This window comes from Talpa europaea (genome assembly GCF_964194135.1).
Source record: "Talpa europaea genome assembly, chromosome: 12".
NCBI lineage: Eukaryota > Metazoa > Chordata > Mammalia > Eulipotyphla > Talpidae > Talpa > Talpa europaea.
Window position 1 is genome coordinate 33560877 of NC_140079.1, and position 15149 is coordinate 33576025.

A 15149-nucleotide genomic window follows, 5' to 3' on the forward strand; every position below is an offset into this window, starting at 1 on the left:
AAAACAAAACAAACTTCTTCCTGGGTTTCCTGTACTACCCACCAATTGATCAATTTAGAATCTGGAAAATATTCTTGATAAGTATTTTTAGATTATGAATGTTTTCTTCAGGCACTGTTTTAGTTGCATCAAACAGTTTCTTTTAAAAACAGATATATAGGTGTATATAGGGGTTTAATTGTCATACAAATAAACTGCACATATGTAAATGTATACTTGTGAAAGCTTCAGCATATCAAATAATGAACATATCCATTCTTCCTCAAAGTTTCATCATCTTTCCCTGATCCTCAATACCTGGGGTTATTTAATATCTTCCAGAGTTTTATAGGCAGGAATCATATACTGTCTACTCTTTGCTGTGTAACTTCTTTTACTCAACATAAATTTTTGAGATTTCTTCAAAGTTTAAGCTTAACTGGTATTTTACTTTCTTGCTGGCCAATCTAAGAACTTTAGAACTTTTTAACTCCATTACTCACTTCTAATTTATGTGCTATTATTATTGTATATTTGAATTTTCTTAATTTTTAAAGATATTTCCTTAATTTTTATAGTCAATGTTCATTTAGACATATTTGCCTCTTTCTTTGTCATTCTTATATCTCACATCTTTTATCTGGGATTATTTTCCTTTTGTATAATGGACAGTCTGTAAATTTCCTTTAGTCCAGTTCTGTGTTGTTGGCTAATTCCATTTTATTTTTGATCTGCAAGAACTTGCATTCTCCAAGAATTTTTTTCACTGGGTATAGAATTTGAGGTTGGCAACACACTAAAGATTTCATGTACTCTTTTCTTGCTTACATTATTGCTCTTGTTACCTTTGAAGGTGACCTTCCCTGTCTTCTTTTAAGGTTCTTTATCTTGTTTTCTGTAATATTATGTCTGTTTAATTTGATGTTTTTTTTTTTATTCTGCTTGGTTTCTTAAATCTGTGGATTGCCGGGCCTCCCCGGTGGCGCAGCGGTTGAGCGCTGGGTTGCGAAGCTGCCCGCGGCCTCTGCAGCGCCAGTTCTATCCCCGGCTGCTCCCCGGCCACCGGAGGAGGGTCCCACATGGCGCGCAGACCTCTCCTGCCGCCCGCTGCTCCCCTCAGCAGTGTATTTCGGTCCTTCTGCCTGCTCTGCTCCCCGCTCTGGCTCTGGTGAATTCTCTCATCCTCCCATGCTTCTGACTGTACCCAGCACTTGTATAAATAAATAAATAATTCTTTAAAAAAAAAAAAAAAAATTAAAAAAAAAAAAAATCTGTGGATTGCTTCCACTCTTACCACCACCAACACTACCATTATGATCATTGCCACTAGCAACCATCTATTCTTTGTTATTGTGTAGTTCTCATTGTTCTTGTTAAATTGAGATATAATTGGCAGATAACATTATATTAGTTCCAGGTGTACAACATAATGATTCAGTGTTTGTCTATATTTTGAAGTGATAACCAGGATAAATCTAGTTAACTACAACACCACATAGTTAGAAATATTTTTTCTTTTGATGAAAACTTTTAAGATCTCTCTTAGCAACCATCAAAAATACATTATTATTATTATTATTAACTATAGTCACCATACTGTACCTTATATCCCAGTACTTATTTTATAACTAGAAGTTTGTATCTACTGACCACTTTCATCCACTTCATACATACCCAAGCCCTGCCTTGAGCAACCACCAGTCTGTTCTCTATCTATTAATTTGTTTGGTTTTCTTTTTCTATTCACATGTAAGAAAGATCACATGGTATTTGTTTTCCTCCATCTGACTTATTTTTACTCAGCATTATTTCCCCAACTTTCATCCATGTTGTCTTTAAATAGCAGGGTTTCCTTTTTTTGCTTAAAAAATGGTTAGAGAGAGAGTGTGTGTGTGTGTGTGTGTGTGTGTGTTTATACCACATTTTCGTTACCCATTCATCCATAGATGGATACTTAGGTTGCTTCTTCTGTTTCTGGGGTATTATGATAATGCTGTGCATGGTGGTACAAATATCTTCTACAGTGCTTCTTTTCTTTCAGATAAATACCCAGAAGTGGGATTATTGGATTGTATGGTAGTTCTGCTTTTAATTTTTTGAAGACCTTCCATACCATTTTCCAATGTGGCTGTGCTACTTATATTCCCATGAACATTGCACAATTCCTTTTCTCCATATCCTCACTAGCATTTATTCCTTGTGTTTTTTATGATAACCATTTTGACAGGTATGAGGTGATACCATCTTATTGTGTAGAAACTGTGTTTTATGCCAGGCCTGTGGTAGATACTATACTAAGTAACTACTACTGTAAGTTTTTCCTTAGGAGGAACAATTCAGAAGCTTAGGAATAGACACAGTCAAGACTACTGTTGTTCATGTTACTCTAGTGTCTCATTTTGGCTATCTATATATGTAAATCAGTTGACTTATTTTGCTGTAAGAAGAAAACCCAGAAAAATAAATATTGGAAAGCTCTGTATCCAAAAATGTAAGATAGATCACCCCATTATTTTCAAATAAATTGTTTGTGATTAATTTATTTATTAAAATATTCTGACAGAATCTAAAAAGTAGAAAAAGATATTTTTAAAGATGAATTTCAAAAAAAATATTTTTAAGATTAATGATGCATTAAGTGATATAACATTATATACAAAGGAAAACTTAATTTTACCAAAATAGTTTGTGACTAACTCTTTTTTGTGACGGATTTCACTTCATAGTGCCTGCAAAGAAATGAAACCATAGTGTGATAAATGAGAGCTGATGGCAAGTGGTTTCCGTGCAAACACAGAAGGCTGACCACATTCCCTCACGGGCATTTAAACAAAGCACTTAATACTGAATTTTCAGTGGTGGCTAAAATGTCTCCATTTTAACCTCTTTTTTCAAGTTTATTTCTTGGTTATGCAATGCATAGTTTGCTGTTATTGTGCTATTTGACAGTGTGTTTAAATCATTAAACTAAAAGATGCCTCCTCTTTTTGTTTTACATTCTACTTGAGCTTAGCTAGATGACCGGTCAAAATCATCTCTATGGGGGGTAAAGAGGCAGAGCACACAGATTCTATTCACTCAGCAGCTAAGGCCTAGTTTTATAAAGCAAGGTTGTGTTTGAAAGCTGGAATTTGCTGAAATATGCTTCTGTTGAGTTACTTTTTTTTGTTTAGACTGATCTAACTTTGCCTGTTTCACATATAAAATGCTATAGACAAATGCTTAAGTGTGCATGGTATCAGATCAACTAAACAGTCTCCTTAATAGAACTATCAAATGATGTTTGATTTATTGTTCATCCTTTCTCAGAAGCAATGAGAAATAAGTACTTTTGGGGGTACAGTGTTATTTAGCTGCTGCATATAGTATTTCAGTAGCTATTCTTCTATGCTATAAGTATTGTCTCATCTTCATGTTTATTTTCCCCATGGCGAGACTGCCTCTACTTTATAAAATTGCCTATGCCTGTGGGACATAACTTGTTTTTTTTTCCATCATTTTCAAATAAGAGGTTCTATGTCCTATGTCTTGTGTGCTGATTCCAGGGTGTGTGGCTTCCGTTGTTTCCTTCCGTTGTTTCCTTCCTTCCTGAGTTTCACAAGATTCGGTAATCCTGAGATTCCAGTTTTTAAGAAATTTAGCAAGTCAATTCAAGATTCCTGCCTTTTTTTTTTTAAACATATCTCACCCCAGTTGGAGTCATAGAAGGGAAACAGTATTGTTTGTGGTCCTTGATTTTAACTTGAATGGAAACTGTGCAGGCACTGGCATCAGCCATTTGTCTCCAGTGTGTCATAGGCAAAATTCGTATTCATTCCTCTATTCTGGAAAAATATGCCATACCCACAAGCTTCTTTTTTGGCAACTTTTCAGAAAATCCTGTTGTTTTACTAAAAATATTCCAAGTTCTTCTTCTTCTTCACAATGGATTAATTATCTCAAAAATAGTTATTTTCTATATTTGTAAATTCAGGGATAGTTTATTTTTTTATTTTTTTTATTCCTGTTTCATTTAAAGAGAAGTAATTTGCAACAAAAATTTGCAATACCCATTACTTATCTTTTTTTTTAAGAGGCATTATTTTATTTTATTTTTTAATTTAAATTTTATTTTTATATTCCCCATACAATTACAACCCCCTTATTTTGACCCCATCCCTCCTTTCCCTGCTCCCCACCCCCCATAGAGTGTCTCTGGTTCATAGTTTGTTGATTTTGATATTTTCTTTCTTATAGTTATTCTTTTTCCTGGTCCCTTATTTAAGTTTTCTAGATTCCTGCTATGAGTGAGACCATCCGGTATTTTTCTTTTTCTTTCTGGCTTATTTCGCTGAGCATGATCTCAGGGATAGTTTATAAACACATTTTTAGCAAAATTGTCTTTCTTTGTAAATAGTTGTGTGACTTCAGTCTTGTATCCTTGCGGTGATAAGTCTGTCTCCCTTTTTTCTTCTCTCCTTTACCACATCCTGGACATAGCCATGAGGAGGTATGTGGAGTCACTTATTTGCTATTTAAAATAAAAAGCAAACTCTTATTTCATTTGGGCCCTGTGAAAATGTTAGTGTAACAGCAGAAGATTTATATTTAACAGATGAGAAACCAGTGGACTTCTTCCTATTCTGCTAAATTCTCAGCTATGAAATGTTTTTTCCAGTTAAATATAGTAACTTCTATCTTCTTCACTTTCATCATTCTCCATGAATCATTCTTCACGTCATATAATCCATCATCTATATATCCTTCAGGCTTTCAAAAGGTTAATGATCTCAGCCTATTTCTAAGGATCAGAATTAAGTTTGTCTTCTTTCTCATAAGTGTTCCCCGTAGCAAGATAGTCTCCATTTTTCTGTTTAGCCACTGTGGGGAGATCTGTTTATTTATTTGTGTCCTTACATGTCATTAATCTTTTCTTAGGAGAGAGAAATGATAGCTGTAGCTGGGACTTTTAATCTATTGTATTTTGAACTTATGAAGGGTTTCTAAGATCAGAATGTCTGGATTCTTTTGTTTGTTTGCTTTGAACTCAACTTTATCCTCAGTCATGCCTCATGTGCTGACTGGGAGCTTGATCTTTATTGATTCTGCCATCTCAGAAAGTAAAGAAAATAGGTAAAACCAAAAAGAATAATTGGAAAAAGCTCCTGTAGTGCTGAAATGTCACATGGCAGAATGATTCAGCACTTCAGGGGAGTATTGTTGATTGTACATCCTTAGGGAATTTAAATAATTGTGTGGGCCTTTCTTTCAGCGTTTATTTAGTTAAGATACAGATACTTTAAATATGATGCTGATAATACTTTGCTTCCACGATGGAATGTTTTAAGAAAAAATTTCATTTTCATAGAAAAATGCACATTTAATTTTCTTTAAATTAGCCAAAGAACTTTTCAACCTGTGTTTCCAACTTAATTCCTATGTTTCTTCAACTTCATTAGCTAAAACTAGAAAAGTGATGTAGTGTCCAAGGGTGTTGAGCTTTAAATTAGAGATCTAGATTTTTATCAGAACATGACCAAAATTTTTAAAAGTAGCCATAATATTCAATATAAAATAGTAGCTCCCAGTAACTTCTTTGGGTCTTATCTTTAAAAGTTGACTCAATTCACTTTGCCTCATTCTTGAAAGCGTCATCAAAATTTTCCACAAGATCTGGAATGCTGTCATCATTCACCTCTACTCCAGTAACAGGCAGTGCTTTTCCATCCACAGATTCGGGCAGAGCTTCAGCCAGTCTCCTTAAGCTCCTTGGACTGTCTGCACCGGGCTGGTTTAGTTAAGATGCTGGGTGGCATTTCTGTCAGCAGCTTTGTCTCAGCCTGGCCTGTCACGGTGAAGGTGTTCACTGCAGAGATGCCTGAGCTCTAGGGTTGCTAAAGTCAATCACTGTCCCTTAGTTTGTGAACATACTTCCCTAATCTCTTTAAGGAGAGCTGAAGTTTTTAATCAACTGCTGTAGATCTTCTGTGAATCACCTTCTTCCTGCAAACCGCAGTTTGCCTACCAGTGTGCCCTTGTGCTTGCAGTTTAGCAAGTTTTCCTCATTCAGGATAGTTCTTTCATTGAAGTAGGCTGCCCAGGGAACTGGTTGACATTAGGTACATACACATGGGGCAAGAGGGCAGCTAGAGGCTACCTTTAATATATTAAGTAAAAATTAGTTCCTTAACTTAAAAAAGTTATGCCTTCACATGGTCTACCTATGAGATAATAGAAAGTGTATGTACATTGTTTTCTGCCCCTAGTTTCTGGCACAGAACTCCTAAAACTCCTATAATTTCCTAAGCAATAAAAGTAGTAGAAGCAACTTTAGTTCCAGTAGTTTTTATCTTACCCTAGTTCCTGACACAGTGTTCCTTGGAGTTTCCTGGGTGTCTTTTGTTCTAATGATGTGGCTTTTGGTGGCCGCTCACTAGAAAGACTGAGCCAAGCTTGGAATTTTTAGCCTGCCCTCCAGTCTCCATGGGGGGAAGAGGGGCCTGAAGTGGAGTGAATGATCTGTTATGCTTGTCTGAGGAAATCTTCATAAAAGTTCCAATAATTGGGGTATAGAGAGCTCCTGGCTAGTGAACCCGTGCCTGGGGGACGGTGGCCTTAGAGCTCTGCCCTGGCACGCCTGGGGCACAGTGCAGCGTCTGCATATTGGTCTACATCTTTTATCTTCTTATGCTAAACTGGTAAACAGTAAGTAAACTGTTTTCCTGAATTCTGTGCATCTCTAGCAAATCAGTAATGGTCATCAAAAATTATCAATAATAAGAATTTTGTACATTTTCTAACATAATTCCCTTCCTATTTGACTTTTTTCAGTAGTATAGTTTTCTTCCTTGAAATTTGGCCTGTGTGTTTCAGGACAAGTATTTCCAAATTGATTTATGTCATAATCTTACTTTTCTTGTCAGTTCTATTCATTTGTCCTAGTTTAAATCATTTCCCTCCGTTGATAGGAGGAAATGTATTTAAATTTCACAGGCAGATAGGTACCGTGTATTTGTCAAACATGTTTTAGATTAATTAGCCCAGACACTGTAACTCTGGGTGGGTGGCCTTTGATCCTCATACCCTGGTTAATAAATATTTTTAATCCATTAATTAGAGTCTATTTTCTTAGAATATTTTTCCATCAACAGTTGTCAGTCCTTAACCCATAACTGATTAATAAAGTAATTAATGAATATGCTCTTTCTTCCCTATACATAGTCCTTAGTGTCTTTTCAGAAAATTGAAGCCTATGTATTGACTTAAAAATGGGTCACAGTGGACTTTTAGCTCTCCAATATTTTTTAATGAAAATTTTAATTTTTACTTTTCAGGGAAGTTGTAAGTATCTCTACACTTCACCCCATAACTTCAGAATTCACCTGTAGTGTTTAGGAATAAAATGCTTTTGAAGTATGGCTATTTAAAATTACATGTGATCATTTGGAACATTAATTGTTGGAAATTTAAACTCTGTCATCTTTATTTTCCACATTCAGATTGGAAGGGCAAATGAGAAAGGAAAAAAACTAGCTTACATCTGTATAATTCTTTATAGTTTACAAAGAATTTGTGTGCATTATCTAATTCTGTCCAATGTTGCTATTAGTAATAATAGCAGTTAACAGTTATTGAATATACTTATTTTGTGCCAGGTACTTTTAACAAAGTTTACGTTTACTTTTAACAAAGATGTTATGCTAAATTCTCTTAGTCCTGCTGATCCTTGGTTGTCATATTTATTTTTCAAGTGGTTTGATTTGTTCACTTAAAAAAATATTTTTCAGCCGTGTGGCATAGCATGCCTTTTAAATTCACAGAGTCATCTGCTGCTGTGTTTAGGCTGAATTCTTTGGTATTTGGGTTCCTGAGGACAAAAACATTTTCTTGAGTGTTGTATCATTGTAAGTTATTACTCATAATATTTGAGCACAAAGTAGGAAGATTTTCTGAAAATGATCCTGGGTTCTTTGATTATCTCTATATCAGCTTTTAAAATACATAATGCTACATGACTTGAAAGGCTGAATCTGAATCTTTAAGGAAGAAGTATGATTTTTAGTTATTCAGTTAATTTTTATGTGGTCTCAAGTTTGAGAACCAGTGCTATGTTTGTTTATAAATGTTATCATGTTGTATTCTCTATTAATGTAGAAAAATGGCCAGAATCAATGAGTCATTCTTGTCCTTGGGTACTTGAAATTTTGGATTCCTCTTAATGCTTTTTTCTTTCTTTCAAGATTGTCATGGATTTTAAGCACCCAGATGGTGTCACAGTGCCAGTTATGTTGCCTCGTCGGAGTTTGCTGGTGATGACAGGAGAAGCTCGATACCTTTGGACCCATGGGTAGGTTTTGGGATGACCTTGATGATGGGGGACCTTTGGCTTTGGGAGAGCTCTCACTCTCACCTACCTGAGCCATCAGAGCCATGCCCTATGCCTGCCCATGAAGGCTTCTGGGTTTAAATCCCCAGGAACCCCCTCTTTTTGTATTAACCTTTCATTTTGATTTAAAAAATCAAGTTTAAAGTTACAAACTTAGTACAGTGAACTCCCTTCACCTTTCACCTAGATTTATCAATTGTGAACATTTTGTTATGTGCTTTATTTCTTTCTCACATATGCTGCCATTATTATTTTTGCTGAATCATTTGAAAGTAAGTTGCAGATATCATGACCTTTTATCCTTATGTGCTTCATTGTATATTCCCTAAGGTCAAGAATATTCTATAAATCTGGGCCTGGCAAACTATGGTTTGTTGTCCAGGTATAGCCCTAGGCATGTTATTATGAAGTTCTTGAGCTATAGTTGGTTTTTACACTTTTAAAGGGTTGTAAATAACAAAAACAACAAAGAATATGCCACAGAGACTATATGTGGTCCTCTGTGCCTAATATATTTGCTATCTTACCCTGTTACAGAGAAAGTTTACCAACCCCTGTTCTATAAAACCATAGTACAATCCTCAAATTCAGGAAATTCAGCATTGGTAAAATACTGTTATCATATTCTTATACAAACTGTCTTTGGGTTTTGCTCGTTATACTTTATTATACTGTCAGAGACAAACCAGAATCTGACAGTAGTTAAAACAGCAAAACCAGATTTTTTTCAGGAGCTGTTGAAACAGAAGAAAAGACACATCAGTATAGAAGTGGGCTCATTTCCAAAAGCCACAGGAAAAAGTGAGGTTTTATGGCCCAGGAGCCAGGTTTGGGACTGTGGCAGTGGCAATGGATGGAAAATTCCTAAGAAGAAGCATCATTAGTAAAGGGAGGATTTTACCCAAACTGAGCATGGGGTTCTTGCTGCAGACATGCAGGGGGATTAGTCATCTCCCGGGAGATGGTGGGGAGTAAGAATTTTGGTCAGTTATTGAGTGCAATCAGATACTGAGTGTGAGGGAGTATGTCTAAATTGACTTATCATGATTCTTGCTCCCTGGGCTTTTGGAGAATTGCCCAAGGATACGCTCAGAGGAGCCTGACTAAAGTTTGGTCAAAGAGAGAATCTTTGTCAGTACTTTATTGTAAGCTTTTCAGAAGAAAATTTATGATCCTGTATTACATCAAGTTGTCAATTCTGTTTAGCCTTCTTTAATTTGATACAGTCCCTCAGCTTTCCTTTGTTTTTTATGACATTGACACTTTCAAGGAGACCAATTATTTCGTAGAATGTCCATGACTTTGAGTTAGTTTGATTGCTCTAATCTGAAAGAAATGAGTTAAGCACTTTTGGAGGCATATTTCCTTGGCCTTTTGAGGCCTTTGAATCATCACACTGCTAAAATTTACATATATTGTACTTTAAATGCTGTTGAGTTCTGTACTTATTAGTACTATTCTGCTGGAGATTTTTGCTGAGGCATTTTCATAAAAACTCAGGGAAATGAACATGTGAATTAATTTCTAATGTACCCCAAATGTGAGCCATCAAAACAGTCTTACTTTGTGCACTGAGGCTCAAATTTACTTGCTTTTTGGTTTTAGAGCCATTTAGAATTTTGAGATTATTCTCATTTTCTTTTTTTAGGTTCAAACTCTTTTACTATTGGTAGCATTTAAACTTAAGAATTGTGATATTAGAGCAAGTACAAAGTAAAAATTACTTTTCATATGAAAATATTTTAATCTGTTTGGTCTAAAGGTACAGATTATTTCTCCTAAACATCATTTTGGTCACATTATTCTTGTTCAAAGTATGTTGTATTGTTAAGAGCAATATATCTGGAAATTTGAATTACAGATAGTATTTGTTTTTAAGCCTTCCTCTAGAATCAAAATTGTCTACAAAAACTTTATTGAAAAAATCCTCAGTATTATTTTTAAAGGCCTCCATTGATACCTACATTGCTTGTAATATAGATTTTACGTGTGTTTGTATGAGGGAGCCCTGACAGAGAAAGGATCAAAGACTGACAAAACATGTGGTATGCCAACTTTTGAGGCATTCACTAGAATCTTTGGTAAGAAGGGAAAATGCATTGAAAAATCACATTTAATGCACTTAAATATGAGTGTGTGTGTGTATAAAATACAGGGAATAAGCCTTGATAAGAAATACATTTATCTCTGTGTTGGAAAAAAGTATACTTGTTGAAGGGATATGAGCTGAGGAAGGTTGAATGAACACTGCGATATAGTACTAGTTCCAAACACTTTTAATTTGGTTGAGTTCAGAGGTGGTAAACTGGCAGCACTTGGGTCAAATAGAGTAGTCAGATGTGTTCTACTTTACTGGGGCAGTGGCAGTCCACATGGTACCATTCTTTTTGAAATGTTTACATATTAAAGTCAGGGGTTCTTACATAAAAATTTGATTTTTCAGTTTCTCTTGAAAATTGAGAAGGTCTGACAACATTGGGCCCATAGTACATAGTACATAGTACATTGACAGTAGTAGCCGAGACTCTCAATGGCCTTCTTTTGATGAGGTCCTCATTTTCCAATGTTCTATAGTTCCTACTGCTTTCTGTGACTTCCTGATCATAAACTGAGTGTCAGTTGTTATTTATCCCTGTGCTTACACTATTGTTTTTATTTTAAAAAATAAAATTAAATGAAAACTATTTCTCGAATTCATGTGCATGCTAAGAGTAGGAAATGGAAAGCTAAAATGAGTGGGAATGTGTATTTTTAAAAAAGTACAAGAGAACACTTTGCTTTTTTATGTGAAGATTTTTTTCCTATGTCTTTAATGGCAAACATTGTATTTTCAAACAAATCCATCAGCTTCATTCTTTTATATTATTTGATTGGCCCTGGGAGACATTAATTCATGAGTTTATGTGAATTCTCCTTTAAATTATTATTATTTTTTTTATTTTAAAGATTTATTTTTATTTATTTATACAAGCACTGGGTACAGTCAGAAGCATGGGAGGGTGAGAGAATTCACCAGAGCCAGAGCGGGGAGCAGAACAGGCAGAAGGACCGAAGTACACTGCGGAGGGGAGCAGAGGGCGGCAGGAGAGGTCTGCGTGCCATGTGGGACCCTCCTCAGGTGGCTGGGGAGCAGCCGGGGATCAAACCTGCGCTGCAGACACAGCGCTCAGCCGCTGGGAGGCCCTCCTTTAAATTATTTTTGAAACATGCTTGGTGCCAGGCATTGTTCTAAAAGCTTTACTTATGTTAACTCGTTTCACTCAAACAGTCATAGTGGACAGTTTGTTCCATGCTTTTAGCCCATTTTTAAAGGAAATTGGAGCATAAAGAGGTCATATAACTTGCACAAAGTTCCAAAACCATTAGGTGGCAGAACCAAGAGAGGAAGCCAGGTATATTGCTTATGGTTATATGTTATAACCAAATTTGTTTGCTCCCTGACTTTCAACTTACACTGTGCTTTCTCATCTTCACATTTTTGCCAACTCTTAATGTAGTGAATTACTTTCTCTTTCCTTTCACTTTGTTTTAGATATAACTCACCTTCAACTTTTATTTCCTTTGTAATTTATAAAGCTTTCCTGACTACATTAGCTTGAAATAATTTATCCCTTATTTTGGCTCCTAGAGACTATATTGTTTCCTACTACCATGTGATATCTTTACTATTGTATTGAATTATTAATCTATTAAAATGTTTCTATCTTTTTATTTAACATTTTCCCAACTTAGATTATAATTTGAATGCATAGAGGAAAAGAAATATTCAGAGATGTTTAAAGAATTCATTTTTTTTTTGTTATTGTCTTTCATTAACTTATACACAATAACATGTCTTCTGGTTTGTTGAAACAATAGGTCAGACAACATTTGCCACAGTGTCTGCTGAAGTGGGTGACCATAAAAAGCTTAGCACCACATTCATCTGAAGGGCATTCCTGACAAAAGCAACTGATTTTTACCATTCTTGTGATAGCCAGCTTAGCCTTCTTTCTCTAATGTTTATATTTTGGCAGCAGTGTAAGACTTTTTCTTTATTTTCTTAGCACCACCACACAGTCTCAAGACAAGAGAAGAGTGGATTCCTCTTGAATGTTGTACTCAGACAAAGTACATCCATTTTCCAGTTGTTTGCCAGCAAATACCAGTTGCTGCTGATCAGGAGGAATTCCTGGATCTTGACCTTTACATTTTCTGTTGTATTCAAGGGTTCAACCTCAAGAGCGATAGTCTTTCCTGTAAGGGTTTAAATGAAAATCTGCATCTTGGTGGAGGTTCCACTGCAGATGGCTGATGGGAAAGCAAATTCTGTATTCTTAACATATGAATACTAGTAGTGAAAGTGAACATCGGTATCTTGTAGCTGTTTTTAGAGGAAACGCTTTTAGTTTTTCATTATTAAATGTGATGTTGGTTGTGGGCTTGTCATATATTACCTTTATTATGCTTAGATATATTCCTTCTATCCCCGTTTTTTGAATATTTTTATTATAAATAAATGTTGACTCTTATCTAATGCACTCCATCTGTTGTTATGATCATGTGATATTTATCTTTCCTTTTGTTGATGTGGTGAATTACATTGATCAATTGCAAATGTTGAAACTTCCATGCATGCCTGGAATAATCCCATTTGGTTATATAGTCCTTTTAATGTGTTGCTGAATTCGTTGAGATTTGTAAGATTTTGTTGAGCATTTTTTACCTGTGTTCATCCGGGATATTGGTCTATAATTTTCATTTATTGTGATGTTTTTGTTTGCTTTTGGCATCAGACTAATTTTAGTCTGACAAGATGTGTTTGAAAGTATTCCCTCTTCCTCAGTTTTTTTGAAATGTTTGAGAAGGATAGGAATTAATTAATCTTTGAAGGTTTGATAGAATTCAGCAGTGAAAACATCTGGTGCTGGGCTTTGTTTTTTGGGGAGACTTTGGATTACTGTTTCCATTTCCTTGTTTGTAATTGATTTGTTTGGGTTTTCTATTTCTTTCTGATCTGGTCTCAGAGGTTGTATGCTTCTAAGAATTTGTCCATATCTTCTAGGTTATTCAATTTATTGACATATAGATTTTCAGAATAGTCTCTGTATGTATGTCTGATATGTCTGTTGTAACTGCTCTCTTGTGTCTGATTGTATTTAGTAGAGTTCCCCCACCCCTTTTTTTTGTGGATTTAACCAGAGATTTGTCTTTTTGTTTATTTTTTCAAAGAACCTGCTTTTAATTTCACTGATCTTTTAAACTGTCTTTTAAATTCTGTTTATTCCTGAAGATAATTTCCTTAAAGACAGAGACTTCTATTTCTTTCTTTTTTCTATAATGTTTAACAAAACAGGGAATTTAATTGATATATGCACTCCCTCAATATTTAATTTTAAAGGACTTGAAATATTTTTATAATCACAGTGTTAAATTATTTTGACTGTTGTTTTTAGAATCACACCCAGAAAATTTGATACTGTTCAAGCATCAAAGGGTCATAAAAGTGGAATTATAACCAGTGATGTTGGAGACCTAACTTTAAGCAAGAGGGGAATACGGACATCATATACATTTAGGAAAGTGAGACAAACACCTTGTAACTGCAGTAAGTATTTTATTTTGTTCCTATTGTGAAATGAAGTAAATACAGAATAAAAATCTTTTAAAGTGCCATCAGAACCAATGAGAACTTTGTCTTAACTTTTCTAGTGGCATTATCCATATTCTGCCTTGTTTTGTACTTAATGTACTTCTTAACCACCCCATGAGATGTTTGTGTTCCTTGAAGATAGGGACTGTATCTTATTCAGCTTTATTTTCCCCGAACATAGTACTTGAGCTCAATGCCAAATAAATATTTTATGTATTGAAGTCACATTTAAAAGTGTTACGATTGTAGGAAACTAAATTATCACCTAGACAAAAATAGATTTTGGTGGAAGCAGCTTGTCAAGTTTCTAAATTACTTCTCAGGACACCAACAGGGAAGCTGGAGATGACAAATTGCTCTTTAATAAATAGGTAACTCTAGGGGGATAAATAGTGACTTAAGTTTTGGTCAACTTGGAAACCTAGAAGGGAATAGAAGACATGCTCAAAAATTTGTAAAGAGGAGGCTATTTTGAATTGTCTTGCAAGTACATAGGACCTGGGTATCTTGGAGTCAGTAAAAACCCCATTCATTTTATAAACAATATTTTATGACCGTGATGGTCAGATACTTTTTGTATCCTGGGGGTTTCAATAATGGGTGGCATCTAGCAGTAAATTTTGGATTTGGTAATAAGCTTTAAAACATTTCAAATTTAAAATGCTTATTATTTCCACAAGATGTTATTCTGTTGGAAAACTTGAATATATTAGCTATCATGGTATTAGTGAAGCTTAAAACAGGTTTTTGTTTCTTTTGCTAAAAATGTCATTGAAAGTTAGAACATCAATTTTTTTAATCAATTAAAATGTTTATTTAGTATGTGATCAGTATCTAACATTACCAATAGTATTACAATGTAGAGAAAAATGAAGTATGGCTTCTGTTCTTAAGGAACTTGGTAGTCTAGTTGGAGAGAAAAACTAGTTTTCATATGCAAATATTTATTTGTTAAGGATATTCATTGAGAAGTTATAATTGTTTATAGTTACATCACAAAATTATAAAATATATTATAATATAATTCTGCTATAGGCAAAATGTGGCAGAGACGAGGCACGGATTTAAAATGAAGATTAGACTTTATTGCAGGGAACAGGGAATAATTTCACAATTAATTTGAGACATTGCATCCTAATTTCCTTTGTCATCTCCTTTCCTTGGTGGTGCTCT

The 15149-nt window shown here is 34.8% G+C and overlaps 1 protein-coding gene and 1 pseudogene across 2 annotated transcripts in view; one reads left to right on the top strand and one right to left on the bottom strand.

Moving 5' to 3' along the window:
* ALKBH8 (alkB homolog 8, tRNA methyltransferase) overlaps positions 1 to 15149 on the top strand; it is a gene marked incomplete at both ends in the record, with an annotated part of 37091 nt that overhangs the window by 11115 nt on the left and 10827 nt on the right. Inside the window, 2 exons of the mRNA XM_084249016.1 lie at positions 8199 to 8305; positions 13780 to 13931. Coding sequence (XP_084105142.1) covers positions 8199 to 8305; positions 13780 to 13931 — 259 coding nt within the window. The remainder of the gene's footprint in view (positions 1 to 8198; positions 8306 to 13779; positions 13932 to 15149) is intronic.
* LOC311180565 (ubiquitin-ribosomal protein eS31 fusion protein-like) lies at positions 12157 to 12608 on the bottom strand (annotated as a pseudogene). The gene has a single exon. The product of its transcript is annotated as a ubiquitin-ribosomal protein eS31 fusion protein-like (transcript).